Source organism: Neoarius graeffei, chromosome 8 (genome assembly GCF_027579695.1).
Source record: "Neoarius graeffei isolate fNeoGra1 chromosome 8, fNeoGra1.pri, whole genome shotgun sequence".
NCBI lineage: Eukaryota > Metazoa > Chordata > Actinopteri > Siluriformes > Ariidae > Neoarius > Neoarius graeffei.
This window is the reverse complement of record NC_083576.1, coordinates 68,961,512-68,980,719: the sequence shown is the minus strand read 5'-3', so window position 1 is coordinate 68,980,719 and position 19,208 is coordinate 68,961,512. Positions and strand designations below refer to the sequence as shown.

At 41.0% G+C, this 19,208-nt stretch overlaps 1 protein-coding gene across 1 annotated transcript in view; it reads left to right on the top strand.

Moving 5' to 3' along the window:
- slc30a9 (solute carrier family 30 member 9) overlaps positions 1 to 19,208 on the top strand; it is an 84,184-nt gene that overhangs the window by 6,209 nt on the left and 58,767 nt on the right. Inside the window, exons 3-12 of the mRNA XM_060926736.1 lie at positions 2,079 to 2,132; positions 3,984 to 4,096; positions 4,202 to 4,270; positions 7,182 to 7,237; positions 7,386 to 7,448; positions 7,600 to 7,795; positions 10,685 to 10,826; positions 10,906 to 11,094; positions 15,739 to 15,860; positions 16,054 to 16,164. Coding sequence (XP_060782719.1) covers positions 2,079 to 2,132; positions 3,984 to 4,096; positions 4,202 to 4,270; positions 7,182 to 7,237; positions 7,386 to 7,448; positions 7,600 to 7,795; positions 10,685 to 10,826; positions 10,906 to 11,094; positions 15,739 to 15,860; positions 16,054 to 16,164 — 1,115 coding nt within the window. The remainder of the gene's footprint in view (positions 1 to 2,078; positions 2,133 to 3,983; positions 4,097 to 4,201; positions 4,271 to 7,181; positions 7,238 to 7,385; positions 7,449 to 7,599; positions 7,796 to 10,684; positions 10,827 to 10,905; positions 11,095 to 15,738; positions 15,861 to 16,053; positions 16,165 to 19,208) is intronic.

The following is a 19,208-nucleotide window of genomic DNA, read 5'->3' as shown; positions in this document are numbered from 1 at the left end:
GTGCATAATATCATCAAAAGATTCAGAGAATCTGGAAGAATCTCTGTGCGTAAGGGTCAAGGCTGGAAAACCATACTGGGTGCCCGTGATCTTCGGGCCCTTAGACGGCACTGCATCGCATACAGGCATGCTTCTGTATTGGAAATCACAAAATGGGCTCAGGAATATTTCCAGAGAACATTATCTGTGAACACAATTCACCGTGCCATCCACCGTTGCCAGCTAAAACTCTATAGTTCAAAGAAGCAGCCGTATCTAAACATGATCCAGAAGCGCAGACGTCTTCTCTGGGCCAAGGCTCATTTAAAATGGACTGTGGCAAAGTGGAAAACTGTTCTGTGGTCAGACGAATCAAAATTTGAAGTTCTTTATGGAAATCAGGGACGCCGTGTCATTCGGACTAAAGAGGAGAAGGACGACCCAAGTTGTTATCGGCGCTCAGTTCAGAAGCCTGCATCTCTGATGGTATGGGGTTGCATTAGTACATGTGGCATGGGCAGCTTACACATCTGGAAAGACATCATCAATGCTGAAAGGTATATCCAGGTTCTGGATCAACATATGCTCCCATCCAGACGACGTCTCTTTCAGGGAAGACCTTGCATTTTCCAACATGACAATGCCAAACCACATACTGCATCAATTACAGCTTCATGGCTGCGTAGAAGAAGGGTCCGGGTACTGAACTGGCCAGCCTGCAGTCCAGATCTTTCACCCATAGAAAACATTTGGCGCATCATAAAACGGAAGATACGACAAAAAAGACCTAAGACAGTTGAGCAACTAGAATCCTACATTAGACAAGAATGGGTTAACATTCCTATCCCTAAACTTGAGCATCTTGTCTCCTCAGTCCCCAGATGTTTACAGACTGTTGTAAAGAGAAAAGGGGATGTCTCACAGTGGTAAACATGGCCTTGTCCCAACTTTTTTGAGATGTGTTGTTGTCATGAAATTTAAAATCACCTAATTTTTCTCTTTAAATGATGCATTTTCTCAGTTTAAACATTTGATATGTCATCTATGTTCTATTCTGAATAAAATATGGAATTTTGAAACTTCCACATCATTGCATTCCGTTTTTATTTACAATTTGTACTTTGTCCCAACTTTTTTGGAATCGGGGTTGTATTTCATTGTCCATTTCTCTGTCTGAATTAAATGATCAGATGGCCTACATGCATGTCTGCCTGCTTACCTGCGCACACTCTGCCCATACACTCATTGCGCACACCTAAAGTCTTCCACAAGGCTAGGCAGATATATTGCTAATGCTAGAAAGGTAGTAAACAGCTGTGAGTACTAACAATAGCCGTGTTTGTTGTTTACGTTCATTATGATAATGTAGGTGCTTTCTTATATGTGAATGAGACATAAGTTAGTTGGATATGACAACGATGCGCTATGCTCCGCCCCCAACACTCACTCACTCACGCTCTCTCTCTCTCATGGACTTGTTCTCCAGCAGTAGTCAGGCAGTGCACGTTCATGTGTTTTGGAGGCGTAGGCTTTGGAAGGAGGTCTGTAAAGATGCAGTGGGATTTTTCAGTTGGATACTTTCAAAATCTACCATAGTCTTGCTGGTTTCTCCAAAATTACCTACCCTAGCTATAGAGTAACTAATGCCTCGGTCACAACCGGCCATACGTGCTCCTACGGCCGGTCTACGTGCAAAAAACGCAAGAAACGCACAGAGGGTGCGCGTGAAACGCACGGAGGGCGCACGTGTGACGTGCTGATTTTCCAGCCGTAGACTGGCCGCAGACCGGCTGCAGAAGTTCTTTGTCATGTCAAACAAACTCTACAGGCGCTTACGTTTTTTTCAGGTTGCAAGACAAACTTACGGCCAACGTGCGTCTTTCTCCACGAACAAAAAAACGCAGCGATTTGGGAAACGCCAAAAATCGCACGGCCAAAAAATCGTACATCCGGTTGTGACCTAGGCTTAGAGGGGTCTAAAAAGTTGCCAAACTTGGTGCCAAAGTCTCCATGTTGGTAACACTGAGGAAAAATGTTAGTGTGTCTTTGTCATGTGTGTGTGTGATGCCAAACCATGATGAAATCTTGTCCATTTGCAGTTGCTGCCACTGGTCCCTGGTGTTCCAAATTGGCGAAGAAAAACATGAAGGAAGGCATGTGCAAATTAATTTTTCATGAATAGCTGAGTTTACTAAACTAGACTTATAGTGGTACATCCACAATGTAGCTACATTCACTGGCAGTTTTTTTTTTAATCAGTTTATCAATCAATTTAGTAGCTATGCAAATTTGTGACTCTCTTTACCTCATCCATGAGTGTGCAATAAAAAAAAAAGGGCTTCAGTCTCCATTTATAAACTTATCACTGAATCTACAGTACTGTGCAAAAGTCTTAGGCACATGTAAAGAAGTGCTGTAGACTACAAATGGCTTAAAAATGATGAAATGAAATGTTTCAACATTTAAAAAAAATACTAAACAGTAAGCCATAATAAATGAAACAAAGTCAGTATTTGGTGTGAGACGACCCTTTACTTTAAAAAAAAAAAATAGCAGTCTCGGGTACAGTGAGTGCAGTTTGATAAGGAAATGAGCTGTAGGTTTTACTGAGCATCTTCCAGAACCAGCCACAGTTCTTCTGGACACTTTGACTGTCACACTCGCTTCTTCATTTTGCAGCAAAACCCAGTAGCCTTCATTATGTTTTCTTTTATTAATCTGAAACGTAGTTTCTTATGTAGTATGCTGGTCAGATACGAACATTGTTTTTTTTTCCCCCTGTAACATCTCATCTCATCTCATTATCTGTAGCCGCTTTATCCTGTTCTACAGGGTCGCAGGCAAGCTGGAGCCTATCCCAGCTGACTACGGGCGAAAGGCGGGGTACACCCTGGACAAGTCGCCAGGTCATCACAGGGCTGACACAGAGACACAGACAACCATTCACACTCACATTCACACCTACGGTCAATTTAGAGTCACCAGTTAACCTAACCTGCATGTCTTTGGACTGTGGGGGAAACCGGAGCACCCGGAGGAAACCCACGCGGACACGGGGAGAACATGCAAACTCCACACAGAAAGGCCCTTGCCGGCCACGGGGCTCGAACCCAGGACCTTCTTGCTGTGAGGCGACAGCGCTAACCACTACACCACCGTGCTGCCCCCCTGTAACATTAAATGTCAAATTTTGTCATGGAAAACGAACGTGTGGAACTCTAAAATATTTTTCTATTGACTTGATAATGTAGTCTGCATTGGGGTTGATCTTAGTGACATTGATAAACTGTCTGGCGTTTCTATCAGCTAGCACGTGATCGATTTGGTGCCAGTGTTCTGAACGCAAGTGTTGCCAGGTATTTTTGAGGTGATCTTTCAATTGGAACATGGTTCCCATGATTGAGAGATGGTATCGAGTGCAAAACTCCAGTAGCATTAGGCCATTTGAGTTCATTTTGCCAGTTCCATGCTTTCCAATGACAGAAGGCCATAACTGCCAGTCTTTCCCAACACGAGCATTAAAGTCGCTGAGGACAATTATGCTGCCGCCTTTCGCTTTTTCAGTACATTCACCGAGTTTCTCATAGAAACTCTCTTTTTCAACTGTGGTACGTTGCATGGTGGGTGCATAGACACTGATCAGAGTGAGGTGGTTATTGTCCTTGAGTGGACATTATCTACTTGATAATGTAGAAATCATCTCATCTCATCTCATCTCATCTCATCTCATTATCTCTAGCCACTTTATCCTTCTACAGGGTCGCAGGCAAGCTGGAGCCTATCCCAGCTGACTACGGGCGAAAGGCGGGGTACACCCTGGACAAGTCGCCAGGTCATCACAGGGCTGTAGAAATCATAAAATAGAAATCTATAACAAAGTTTGTATGAAAAATAAATGATAGGGTGCCTAAGACTTTTGCACAGTACTGTATTTCATAGGTAATACTCATCAAATGGCTAACTGGTGTCGGTCAGAAATATCACTTGTGGTTTTTTTTTTTTAGAGGTTATAGACAGGCTTTCCTCCTTTGTTCCTCTTTGTAACTGCTCTTATCCTGAAGAGCTCCGCACGTTTTCAGATAACTTTGGGCCTTTACGCTTTGCACAGTCATTCCAGGTATGTATGTTTGGTTGGCTGATCAGCATAAAGTCCATTTTACACTGCCGTGAGTATTATTCTAAATAAATCTAACCTGTAAGAGCTTCACGATGTCTATTATAGGTAGATCAGGAGTGCCATGAATTGGAGATTGCGAGATTTCTTCATAGATTCAGTCTGGTCCATGCTCAGGTAAGAGCCGAGATCCTTTATTCTGCATATATGAGGCTTACATGGCACTTAACCAAACTCAGGTTCTAACCGTGGAGAGGGTGATGTGGTAGAAATAGCATATTGCGATATAAGGTGTGTTACGATGTAAATTTGTATGATGTGTCAAAATACGTAGAAAGATGGGTCCAGTCGTTTTTTTTATTCAATGTTTCTAAAAGGAATTGAAAATGGAAGGTAAAAAATGAGGGAAAGAATAGATTTTGTTGTACAGTCAGAGTTACTGGAAGTAACAGCGCAGTTATAAAAGTCTTGACATTATACATACTCAGAAAAATACACACTCGGAAAAGTGTATTGTATGTGGATTGATTATTTTTGATGTATGTATTTTTTTTTCTGGATGGTATGACGTCTCTAAAACATCATATAGTTATGTATTTTTTTATAGAACAAATATAAATAAGCAATTTTCCTATTGTGTGAGCGATCATGTCGCCTTCTGATATATTTGTGTCTCAATCACTGCAAATTATGTCTCAAATTACATTTAAAGTGTTATCGAGAATCATAAAAAGCTTTAGACATAACTATCGAATATCTGTCATCGTATAAGCCACTCATGTATACGGCCCGTTCTATAATTGCGGGTACATTTCAAGTGCTGACTCTGTGAGTCGTCGTCAACTCTGTTGGCGTTAAACTGGGCAGTCCATTAACAGAATTGACGGCAACAGAGTTGATCTTTTCCACCATTTTGTGTCTTAACTCCACATGCTAAGCTCAAACTAGCTACCACACGGCATGTATAAAAACAGAATTTTATGGATCTCATCTCATTATCTCTAGCCACTTTATCCTGTTCTACAGGGTCGCAGGCAAGCTGGAGCCTATCCCAGCTGACTACGGGCAAAAGGCGGGGTACACCCTGGACATCACAGGGCTGACACATAGACACAGACAACCATTCACACCTACGGTCAATTTAGAGCCACCAGTTAACCTAACCTGCATGTCTTTGGGGGAAACCGGAGCACCCGGAGGAAACCCACACGGACAACATGCAAACTCCACACAGAAAGGCCCTCGCCGGCCACGGGGCTCGAACCCGGACCTTCTTGCTGTGAGGCGACAGCGCTAACCACTACACCACCATGCCGCCCATGAATTTTATGGATTTTAATCATATTATTGTTTTTAAAAAAAAAACGAGTGAGAGATTCACTCCAGTATCACAATAACAGATTTGACGAATAATTAATCTACTTTTGGTGTACCCTCAATGTTTTGTTCAAATTAATGAAAGAAGAAACATAATATACCTCACAGCCTTTCTGAAGTTTCCCATCAGAGGAAGTGACTTCTCTCGGTGCAGGTGTCATGCGTATTATTAAAAGATTTTGTGGATTTTATACGGTTTTATAACAGAGTTGACAAGAACATTGAAACAGGTACTTTTTTTATTACTGTAATTTCACATAATACAGAAATTAGACTTTCTATGCAATTGACTTTATCAAAGTTAATAGAATAAGCCTCGAAAAACAGATTGTTAGACTGAATCACTTCATGTTTATTTAAGTTGAATGTATGAATCAGGAGCCAAAGACAGCCAATAATGCGGGGGGAGGGAGTCATTTAGTGAATGTTTTATGGATAAATTGGGTCTAAAATGTACATCAAGCATTGCTATGGGTGAAAGTTTGTCATAATTTGCATTATTGTTCCAAACTGATCCAATAAAGATTTCTTTTGTGGAAAATAACAAAAGGTTTATCTCGGAGACGCGAAATGTACCCCGAATCCTAAAATGACCCATGCATGCAAAGAAAAAAATTTCACTGTACTGTTACCTACTGTATCTACAGCGTGTTTCAAAAAATGTGATATTATTTGAGATGTAAGTATCCCAGAATCTACATAGTCGAGGCAAATGAAACTGAACAGGCTTAATATTGAGCAATATAAGATTTATTCCTCAAAATTTGAATGAGAAATTCAAAGGTATGTGGATTCCATGAACGATTTCACAACTTTTCAGTATCCACGAACCCACTCGACTGTCTCTTCCGATGCTGGTGGTCGTCCAAATCCTTTTGCCCTGCACACACAGCCTTCCTCTTTGAACTTTTTGTGCCATGTCCAAATCTGCATTGCAGTTGGTTCATTTTTAGAGAATTCTCTCTCAAATGCACGCTGCACAGTCTTGTTCAACTGTGCGTACCCGATTGTACTCTAACACACACAAAATGCCTTTTCTTTTCCAGTAAATGGCATTTCTATACCTAAAAACATAAAAACAAAAAATGTTAAACATAAAATTTTGACCTGTTTCCACACATGCTGTTAAAATTTGAACAAGAATTGGCAAAGTTATTAGATTGTGAAATGATATCTCATCTCATTATCTGTAGCCGCTTTATCCTGTTCTACAGGGTCGCAGGCAAGCTGGAGCCTATCCCAGCTGACTACGGGCGAAAGGCGGGGTACACCCTGGACAAGTCGCCAGGTCATCACAGGGCTGACACATAGACACAGACAACCATTCACACTCACATTCACACCTACGGTCAATTTAGAGTCACCAGTTAACCTAACCTGCATGTCTTTGGACTGTGGGGGAAACCGGAGCACCCAGAGGAAACCCACGCGGACACGGGGAGAACATGCAAACTCCGCACAGAAAGGCCCTCGCTGGCCACGGGGCTTGAACCCGGACCTTTTTGCTGTGAGGCGACAGCGCTAACCACTACACCACCGTGCTGCCGTGAAATGATATCAAATTTTTTTTTGAAACACCCTGTATATGTGACAAATCAAGGCTTCTGCTTATACTAAATACTTTAGCCTGGGATTAAGTTTACACTGATCTTAGTGTTGTGTGTCGTGTCTGATGTAAGCCGCTGTGTTTTTATTTGTTTGTGTGATGCAGATCACCGTTATCTTCAAAGTAAGGAATAAAGAACAAACACACCAGCAAGTATTCAGGTAAAATCAAATAGAAATAGAAATCATTTAATACCTGTTAGTGGGTTTTTGTGTGTATTGATGTTTCTGCTAATTCAACTCACCCATGATGATGCGTTACATACATGAGATTTTGTTTATTATTTCACTTTTCCTATTTTTCTTGTAGTGCCAAGAGTACATATTCGATGTTGGGCCGTGCCATTGCCATGGACAGTACCGCATTCGGACAGTTAGCTTTTTCTTTCCTATGAAAAATATATCTTGGGGTTTTTGTCCCTAATTCAGATTTCAAATGTGTATTTTGCATCTGCTGTAAATGAGGTTAATCGTGCTATGCCTAATAAAAAGGTGAAAATCGAGTTACTTTTTTTTCTCTGAAGGACTTCGTTCTCTGTGAGGTCTCTCCCTTCATGTCGCCGGATGCATCCAGTTTTAGGGGAGACAGTCCCGCTCCTGCTTTCCTCTGAAGCTGTGGAGGCCGGGTTGTGTGGGGAGGTGAGCATCACTACCATGGCTGTGCTCGGGCCCTGCATGAAGCAGTACCCCAACTGGCCAACTCGCATCTCGCACATATGCATATCCTTTACATTATAAAGAGGATGCTTGCTGCTGGCACTCCTGTTTTTTTTTTTTAATAGATAATTTATGTTGGCATGTGGTGGCACGGTGGTGTAGTGGTTAGCGCTGTCGCCTCACAGCAAGAAGGTCCGGGTTCGAGCCCCGTGGCCGGCGAGGGCCTTTCTGTGCGGAGTTTGCATGTTCTCCCCGTGTCCGCGTGGGTTTCCTCCGGGTGCTCCGGTTTCCCTCACAGTCCAAAGACATGCAGGTTAGGTTAACTGGTGACTCTAAATTGACCGTAGGTGTGAATGTGAGTGTGAATGGTTGTCTGTGTCTATGTGTCAGCCCTGTGATGACCTGGCGACTTGTCCAGGGTGTACCCTGCCTTTCGCCCGTAGTCAGCTGGGATAGGCTCCAGCTTGCCTGCGACCCTGTAGAAAGATAAAGCGGCTAGAGATGATGAGATGTTGGCATGTTCTAATTTCATATAAAGCAAATTACATACCTTTTTCTCACAGTTTACGATTTTTTAAATTTGTGTAAAAAAACAAACTGTCAACCTGAAAAGGCTATTTATTTATTGTTAATTGCTGTCCTGCATTTTAATGGGGTAAGCTCTTTTATAGACGTACAAGTTAAATATCTAACATCGTTAAGAAGCTGCCTGAGGAGACAAGATTTTGACTTACAGAAGATAATATTTCATGTGTGGAATATCGTGATTTATTCTACCCACATTCACTGGATATGAGTAATCTCACGCTCTGATTGGCTACTCTGCTACTTGGCTATCAGCTCATATACTGCGAGTAGAGTAGAGGGAAACAAAATGGCGGAGCGTGTTGCTGAACCAACCAAGGACGAAATGAAACTCCACTCGAAAACAAAACCCCAAAATATAAAAAAAGCAACAAAATATGGAAAAAAGTATTTGATGGTAAGAATGCATCTTTTTTTTTATTTTTCAAGAATTATTATTATCGCATTTTTCACAAATTGCTACTGTCACTTTGCCAGTTTCTTTACAGTCTAAGCAGAAATGATTTGGTCGGATGTTTTGTATAAAGTTTTTATTTATTGAATTTGCAAAAAATAAAAATAGCAAGTGTTGCCAGGTAGAACAAACCTCGCCCAGTAGCACTTATGATGAATATGAAGGAAGATATCGCGAAAAGGTGATTTTGACCTTTTTGGTGACCTTAATCTTGATTTTGACCTTGTGTGTGAACATACTTGGCCAATAAACATGGTTCTGATTCTGATTCTCTGCTGCTCTCAGCCAATCAGAACACACCAAACACACCGTACTGCTCTCGGCCAATCAGAACACACCAAACACACCGTACTGCTCTCAGCCAATCAGAACACACCAAACACACTGTACTGCTCTCAGCCAATCAGAACACATCGTACTGCTTACTGCTTTCAGCCAGTCAGAACATACCAAACACACTGTACTGCTCTCACACCGTACTGCGCGATTGTTACACTCTTACATTCTTACAGCACGATGACACTGTATATGTGGCAGTAGCCACAAAAACCTTGACCTTGACTGGACGACCCTCAAAATGTTGGAGGTTCTATTTGAGACCAATGCCCATCTATCCTGAAAGTTTCATGAAGATTGGTCCAGCCATCAAAGAAACAAAGAAACCCCACCGAAAACAATACCTCGCCTCCTTGTGGACTCCATACCAGGGCAAGGTAAAAATGCTCTGTTTCTCAAAATCCAGTGAATGTGGATTGAATAAAACAGTTATTCCACTCAATCTCATCGTACATGGCTTATAGCCAACTCGGCGCTACACGGCTCATCAGTTATCAGCTCATGTACAACTCCATCCATTATCTCTAGCCGCTTTATCCTGTCCTACAGGGTCGCAGGCAAGCTGGAGCCTATCCCAGCTGACTACGGGCGAAAGGCGGGGTACACCCTGGACAAGGCGCCAGGTCATCACAGGGCTGACACATAGACACAGACAACCATTCACACTCACATTCACACCTACGGTCAATTTAGAGTCACCAGTTAACCTAACCTGCATGTCTTTGGACTGTGGGGGAAACCGGAGCACCCGGAGGAAACCCACGCGGACACGGAGAGAACATGCAAACTCCACACAGAAAGGCCCTTGCCGGCTGGAACCTAGGACCTTCTTACTGTGAGGCGACAGTGCTAACCACTACACCACCGTGCCGCCCCTTATGTACAACTCGATTTTGTGAAATAACTGTTAATTATCCTAAAACTGATTATTATAGAATTTATTATTATAGAATTTCAAATGATTTAATAGTGTTCTTTTGACAAATGTTTTTCACAAAATTTATTTTACATAGGCTTGATGCTTTCAAAAAACACTAAAATATTGGTAATCCAGAGACAATGACTCTATTTTGTTGTTTTATTATTCATTACCGTATTTTACCTAAAAAAAAGGACAGAATGTTTGTAAATCTGTATATTCAGCTCTGTGTTTATTTGAGTTCACATTGTGGTGATGATGTGTTTCCGTACATTATTCTTTCCTACGACAGGTAAACACAGGAAACTGATTGTATAGCTGGTTAAAAAACAAACAAACCCGCACCACCCAATGTTGAACAAAATGCTTTTCGGTAGGCGTTTGGCTATAATAGTGCTTAAGCGCTTCTGTTTGATCATTGTATTCATTCAAGAGCAGTGTACAATCTTGGTATATGATATGAACTAACCGTGACTCACAGTTCCTAATAGAATCACATGGAAGCATATTAAACCATCTCCATTACCTCAAATTTTCTGCCATCAGGGATTATGAAGTCAGCTAAGTACACAATGAGCATGTGTACACATTCTTAATGAATGCATAACCTTGCTTGCATTGATTTATGAGCAGTTTTCTTCCTTAACATCTAATGTACTTGTTAGTGTATAGTCCCAGCGGCATTCCTCTGATGCGAGGAGAGCATGAGCTGAGCTTCCTCCAGAGCCTGGCTGACTCTCTGCCCTGGGGAGACCTGGGTCTGCCTCAGGTCTGCTGTACTCAAACACACACTGCTCATGGTAAAGTGCATACAGCTGATAATATATATGCTGTGTAAGCAGGACACATAAATAAAAGCATATCTTTTTGTATATTGAGGCTGTCTGTGCTCTGAGGTGGAGTTCTCTGTAGACAACGATCCCCGAGAGGAACCGAGGCCAGAATGCAGCCTGGCTGTGAGTCAGGAAGTGAAGCTGGAACAAAGTCGTCCTGTGGAGCAAACACTCACTCTTTTCCTCTTCATCCAGCACAACGACCCCTTTAACTCCCAGCTATCTGACTTGATCAGTAAGAATAATCATTCCACTAAGGCTTAATGACACTCTGCATTTTTAAAACCCCAATTCCAGAAAAGTTGGGACACGATGTAAAACAAAAATGTGAAGATTTGCAAATCATGGAAACCGTATATTTCATTGAAAATAGTACAAAGGCAATGTATCAAATATTGAAACTGAGAAATTTTATTGTTTTTTGAAAAATATCTGTTCATTTTGAATTTGATGTCAGCAACACGTTTAAAAAAGTTGGGACAATGACTGAAAAAGTTGTGTAATGCTAAAAAAAACTTAATTTGGTTAATTGGCAATATGTCAGTAACATGATTGGGTATAAAAAGAGCATCCCAGAGAGGCAGAGTCTCTCAGAAGTAAAGATGGGGAGGGGTTCACCGCTCTGTGAAAGACTGCGTGGGCAAACAGTGCAACAATTTAAGAATAACATTCCTCAATGAAAAATTGCAAAAAAATTTGGGGATCACATCATTTATGGTGGGTGGCACGGTGGTGTAGTGGTTAGCGCTGTCGCCTCACAGCAAGAAGGTCCGGGTTCGAGCCTCGTGGCCGGCGAGGGCCTTTCTGTGCGGAGTTTGCATGTTCTCCCCGTGTCCGCGTGGGTTTCCTCCGGGTGCTCCGGTTTCCCCCACAGTCCAAAGACATGCAGGTTAGGTTAACTGGTGGCTCTAAATTGACTGTAGGTGTGAATGTGAGTGTGAATGGTTGTCTGTGTATGTGTCAGCCCTGTGATGACCTGGCGACTTGTCCAGGGTGTACCCCGCCTTTCGCCCGTAGTCAGCTGGGATAGGCTCCAGCTTGCCTGCGACCCTGTAGAACAGGATAAAGCGGCTAGAGATAATGAGATGAGATGAGATCATCTATGGTACATAATATCATTAAAAGATTCAGAGAATCTAGGGAAATCTCTGTATGCAAGAGACAAGGCTGAAAACTGACATTGGATGCCTGTGATCTTCAGGCCCTCAGGCGACACTGCATTAAAAGCAGACACGTGTCTGTAGTGGAAATCCCTGTATGGGCTCAGGAATACTTCAGAAAACCATTGTCTGTGAAAACAGTTCATTACTGCATCCACAAATGCAAGTTAAAACCGGATATAAACAATATCCAGAAGCAGCACCACCTTCTCTGGGCCCGAGCTCTTTTACGATGGACTGAGGCGAAGTGGAAAATGTCCCGAGGCCTGACGAATCAAAAGTAGAAATCCTTTTTAGAAATCATGGACACCATGTCCTCCAGGCTAAAGAGGAGAGGGACCATCCCGCTTGTTATCAGTGCACAGTTCAAAAGCCAGCTCTGTGATGATATGGGTAGCTTGTACATCTGGGAAGGCAGCATTAATGCTGAATGATATATACCGTACATGTTTCAGAGCAATATGCTGCCATCCAGACAAAATCTTTTTCAGGGAAGGCCTTCCTTCTTTCAGCAAGACAATGCCAAACCGCTTTCTGCACATACTAAAACTGCATGGCTCTGTAGTAAAAGAGTCCGGGTGCTAAACTGGCCTGCCTGCAGTCCAGACCTGTCTTCCATTGTAAACATTTGGCACATTATGAACAGGGTCTCTGCACATTTCTGACCAGCAAAAATAATACTTTTTAAGACCATTTTAAGACCACTGAGTATAAAAAATAAGACCACTACCGCGGAACAAATACGTACAGTAAAAAAAAAAGCACACTCTAGGTTAAGTTCAAAGCATTTTTTTTTATAAAAAATGTGCATCTTCAGTTTACAAAACAGAACATTAGCTGCCTTCTCGATATTTTAATAGTAGGGTACTGCTGTAAACAAACAGTGAGGAAACAAATTGATCTTCAGTTAACAAAACAGAACATTAACTGCTTTCTCAATATTTTAATAGTAGGGTACTGCCATGAACATAAACAGTGAGGAAACAAGGAAGTTTGACTACTGATCGAACTGCCTCTGGGGACTGTTGTTGCCCGACTAGCAGCATAGCGCATATGCTTTTCCCCTTTCGAGTGAGCGTCAAGGGCTTTACAGCCCATTGTTGTTAACTTGATGTCTTTCCGACATACCTTACATCTCGCTTCATATTCTGAAGTTGCTGTTGTTAGCCAACTTTTGTATTTTGGCTCCTCAAGCCACTTGTTACTAAACTTACACTTCCCCATCTCCGCTCATGTTCAAGTTCAACCACTTCTTCCTCGTCTGCTCTACTCTCAATGGTTCTACTACCAGTGTTGGGCACGTTACTTTCAAAAAGTAATTAGTTATAGTTACTAGTTACTTTTCCCAAAAAGTAACTGAGTTAGTAACGGAGTTACTTTGTCATAAAAGTAACTAATTACCAGAGAAAGTAATTATTCCGTTACATTTTGTTCCCCCTCAAAAAAAAAATCAAATTCAATTAGTGTAATCATAATAAAAGTGAATGTTAAATGTGTTTAATGACTGAAATGGACACTTAACAGAACCAATTAGTAATGTTATCTACACTATATTAATATTTTTGTGGGACAATGTGAGATAAGACATCTATCAAATGTAATATATTTCTGTAGTTATTAAAATTGTTACTAATTACTGGCCACTGACGAGGACAAACGCTTTGTTCCTCGACATAATGTGCATTGCACGTAAACACTCTTGCCTTTTATTTCAAGTAATGAAAAGTCCTGGCTGTATTTCCAGTGTGAAAGCGCAGTGCTGGGCTGACCGCTCGCCATCGCTGTGTCTTCTGATTGAAAGAGCGCGCAGTAGTGCAGTAGGCGTGGCCTACCTACCTATGTTGTCCAAATCTACTCTGATTGGCTTACTGTGCCGTTGTCTCGCGTCTCCCCGCCCCACACTAAAGCAGAGTAAAGAAAGGCTGAACGAGCAGCGTGCCAGATGAGAACAGCTTTAATAAAGTAACGCAGAGTATTTTATTGTAAGTAACGGGAACGGCGTTATAACGATGTAAAAAGTAATTAGTTAGATTACTCGTTACTAAAAAAAGTAACGCCGTTAGTAACGCCGTTTATTTCTAACGCCGTTATTCCCATCACTGTCTACTACATGGATAAAAGAACACACTGCCCCCAGTGGCGTGGTTCCTGCGCTATTAGAACTAGTGCTAGACACACAACGGCTCTTGTGCTACTTGTTCAGCATCTTGATAACAAACGACGCTGGTTGAATAAATAACTTTAGCGCGGAAAAAAAATCCAGACATATGGTTTTTTTTTTTCATTTACCGTAGGCTACCCGGATGAAATTTAATACCTCCCATGTGAAATTTAATACCATAGCTCAAAAAATAGCGAAATATAATGCTTTTTAAGACCTTAAAAAACACATATTAAAAATAAGACTTTTTAAGGATCCGCAGAGACCCTGTATGAAGCACAAAATATGACAAAGGAGACCCTGAACTGTTGAGCAACTGAAATTGTATATCAGGCAAGAATGGACAACATTTCTCTTTCAAAACTACAACAGTTGGTCTCCTCAGTTCCCAAATGTTTATGGAGTGTTGTTAAAAGTAGAGGTGATGCAACACAGTGGTAAACATGCCCCCGTCCCAACTTTTTTGAAACATGTTGCTGATATCAAATTCAAATTGAGCATATATTTTTCAAAAAACAATACAATTTCTCAGTTTCAACATTTGATATGTTGCCTTTGTGCTGTTTTCAATGAAATATAGGGTTTCCATGATTTGCAAATTATGGCATTCTGTTTTTATTTACAGTTCACACAGCGTCCCAACTGTTTTGGAATTGAAGTTGTAATAAATTGTGAAATTTGAAGTAAATCATTATTTCTTAACCTACATGCGTTACCTGCTTTAGTTTGTTAAACTCAAACTCGCTTACTTGTAAAATAAATTTCAAAGACTCGTTCGCGTAGATTTATTTTAATGTTTCTGTATGTTCAACATGTATTTATTAGAGCAACACAGTTTTGTATTTCTGACCAGCACAACCCATTCGGGCTGCGATAAATCTATTGATGTCTGGATTAAATTAATTCAGTTCAAGTGACAAACCAAATCGATTGTCACACTAAGAACTATAAGAACTCAGTAATAAATATACCTTCCATAATGGCTTCCATCACTGTAACTAAACTAAAAAATTTACAATTCAAGAACCACTGACCTTGAGGAAGAAAATAATGTGGACAAGACAGTTAGGAAGAATTTGCAAAGAGATAATACTTTAAGCTGGACTAAATGATTTCTGGTAGATTATAGTAATTCAAATTATCGGTTAATGTATTGCACAGCTAAACGGTAAAGGTGTAGTTTATAATTTTTCAAGCTCTCTCAGCCGCCTGCAAGGCAAATTTGCATTCGCAGTGAACATTTGCATACTTTTTTCTATATGGGTAGAGTTGAGCAGTTCCAGTTCAACTGTGAGCAGAGATCATTTCTAGGCTGAAAGTAAAATACTAAAACGTAGACAAATGCCTGAATGGAAGAAACTAGGAAGATATAAGCACCTCACGTGGCAATTTCCGAAAGTTTTTTTGGTGTTAATATTAAAGAACATCTTTATTATGTGTGTGTTCTTTAAAATGTGTTCACACGTTCATATATGATTTTAAAAAAACAGGCCGTTGTGAATATTTCACTTCAGTAGTTAGAGTTGTTTATCTGATTTGCCTTTTAAAATGTATTAAGCAAATGAAGAGACTTTAGAGACATACTTGGACAAGGTGTTCCAGTACAATGGAGAGAAAGTGAGATCAGCACTGCAGTCTCTACTGGAAAACTCCCTCAGGGAATTCCTTAAAAGGAAAAAGGCAAGATGCTAAACTGCCATCTTTATTTGGAAAGCTTAATAACTTGAATATGCAAATTAGAAACATGCCCAAGCCTAGAATTTATGTATCTTTAATTGCACTCAATTCAAATCGTCAGCTGTTTTGTGACTCTCGTTTGTATTTGTGTGTACGTATTTTGGTTGTTGTTATTGGTTTGTTTGTGGTGGTGTAGTCCAGTGAGACATTTCAGTCGGCCATGTCGGTGATCCTGAGCTCTGTGAACAGTATTGTGAGCAGCAGTAGCAGTGTAGAGTTTCGCTCTGCCTGTCTAAATAGCATGAAGGTATTTCACATGACCATCTCAATGAAACCCATTAGGCTGTGCTCTTTTGGGCAGTTTTTATCCCCCGCTGGCCGAAAGGCCCGAACAGGGATTATGTCATGGCGATATCCGTCCGTCCGTCCTGGGAAGGGTGCTCACCTTCTGAAATCAACTCCTCTAACAATTTTTAGAGGAATTTCACAAAACTTGGCAGGATTCTTTGTTATATGTCGGTACTACGCATGTTGTAATTTTGTTCAATTCGGTCACATTTTACCAGAGTTGTGGCCCTTGATTAACAACCTTGTACTTTCACAATTTTATGAAGGTGTGCTCGCCTTCTGACATCAACTCCTCTCACAATTTTTGGACAAATTTTTTCAAAGCTTGGCAAAAGGCCTTGTTATATGACAGTAATAGGCATATTGTGATTTAATTTCGTTTGTGAAAGTTTTACCAGTTTTGACCCTTGATTAAATAACTTGTACTCTGACAATTTCATGAGGGTGTACATTCTTCTGAAATCAACTCTTCTCACAATTTGTGGAGGAATTTCACCAAACTTGGCAAAATGCTTTGTTACAGCAGGGAAAATAAGTATTGAACGCGTCAACATTTTTCTCAGTAAATATATTTCTGATGGGGCTATTGACATGAAATTTTCACCAGATGTCCGGTAACAACCCAAGTACGTAATTCACACATACAAAGAAATCAAACATATATGTCCATAAATTAAGTGTAATAAAGTGGAATGACACAGGGAATAAGTATTGAACACATGAAGAAAAGGAGGTGCAAAAAGGCATAGAAAGCCAAGAAACCAGCTGAAATCTGTCAGTATTTGGAAATCAGTCCTGTCCCCAGTTAGGTTTAGTCCTAATGGCCTATAAAAAGGTTTCTCATTACCAAGGTGTCACACAAGAATCATCTCATGATGGGTAAGAGCAAAGAGCTCTCTTAAGACCTTCGCAACCTTATTGTTGCACAACATACTGATGGCACTGGTTACAGACGTATTTCTAAACTTCTGAACGTTCCAGTGAGCACCGTTGGGGCCATTATCCGGAAGTGGAAAGAACATAATTTCACCATAAACCAGCCACGACCAGGTGCTCCTTGCAAAATTTCTGACAGAGGAGTCAAAAGAATAATCAGAAGAGTTGTCCAAGAGCCAAGGACCACTCGCAGAGAGCTTCAGAAAGACCTGGAATTACACTGTAAAAAAAATTCTGTTGTTTTTATGGAAAAACACTGGCAGCTGTGGTTGCCAGAATAATCCTGTTAAAAATACAGTGAAATGTAAACAACATTACAGAATAACTTGTACATTTTACTGGGATTCCATGTACAATTAATGATAACTAAATGTAAATTTTACAGGTATTCAATGTACAATAATCAATACATAACTGTTAATTTTACGGATATTCATTGTACAATAAACAATGATTCAAAATGGTTTCAAGCAATGATCTACTAGACAGATTTTTTTTTTTTTGGGGGGGCTTTTTTCACCTTTATTGGATAGGACAGTGTAGAGACAGGAAATGAGCTGGAGAGAGAGAGACGGGGAGGGATCGGGAAATGACCTTGGGTCAGAATCGAACCCAGGTCCCCGGATTCCCAGTATGGTGCCTTAGTCGACTGAGCCCATGTTTACATTAGACCGTATCAGTGGATCATCAGATTAACGTTTTTAAAACGATTAGTGTGCACGCAGCAACACCAATACACGATTTGCGTGCACACAGCAACACCAATACACGGATACGCTCGGCTCCGCAGGCATCCTGCGCTCCAAATCACTCCGCCCTGAACAGCGAGTGCCCTCTGGAGGGTGCACACTCCGGCCTTGCGCAGCTCACAGAGCACGCAAGTGAAGTGCACAAGCAGTGATTCGGGACTGAGCCGCTGTGTGTGTGATCCCAGCGCATATCACTTACCACTTGCAAGTGGAAGGATGGCAAGCCTAAAGACAATCATAACTACACAATGGGCAGTATTTGCATCAGTATTTGCAGTATTTTCATACTTTTATACTCTTTAATGAAAGGTGATACAAGGCGGAAGTCCGCGCCGTTTTTCAGCAGTCGCGTCACATGACCAACGCCAGCGAATCAGGAAGGTGGATGTCACAGTGACGTTGTCCAATGACGACGCCAGCTAGAGCTCAGCACAGCGTATCCGCGTATTCTCAATGTTTACACAGCACCGGACCAGACACGATCTGGATTGAATACGTGGACCCTGGCGGATTCCCGTTTCCCGGCGTTTCCAGGCGGTTTAATGTAAATGGACAGTGCATCCACGAAGAAAACGAGACAGATACGGTCTAATGTAAACTTGGCCTGAGCCACGACGGTAGCCATTTTTTAATTTTTTTAACAGGGCAATGATGTAATTTTAACTATCACATTCTGTTTTAGCATTACAGTTTGTCTGTGTTTAAACTACAACAATTTGTAAATTCTACAAAAAAATATGATCAATTCAACATATTCTTACTGTTAAATTAACAGTGGTATTTGGTTAGGAGTTTTACAGTATATTGATGTAAATTACACACTGCTTCATTGTTTTTGTATTTACAGGTTTTTTATGTCATGATTTTACATAAATTCACTGTTAATTCTATGGACATTTTTTACAGTGTAGCAGGTACAGTTGTTTCAAAGAACACAATAAGTAATGCACTCAACCGCCATGGCCTCTATGCACGCTCACCACGCAAGACTCCATTGCGGAAGAAAAAGCATGCTGAAGCTCGTTTAAAGTTTACTGCACAACATTTGGACAAGCCTATGAAATACTAGGAGAATATAGTCTGGTCAGATGAGACCAAAATTGAACTCTTTGGATGTCCTAGCACACACCATGTTTGGAGGAGAAATGGCACTGCACATCACCCCAAAAACACCATACCAACAGTGAAGTTTGGAGGTGGGAACATCATGGTGTTGGGGCTGTTTTTCAGCATATGGTACTGGCAAACTTTATATAATTGAAGGAAGGATGAATGGAGAAATGTACTGAGACATTCTTGATAAGACTCTGCTGCCATC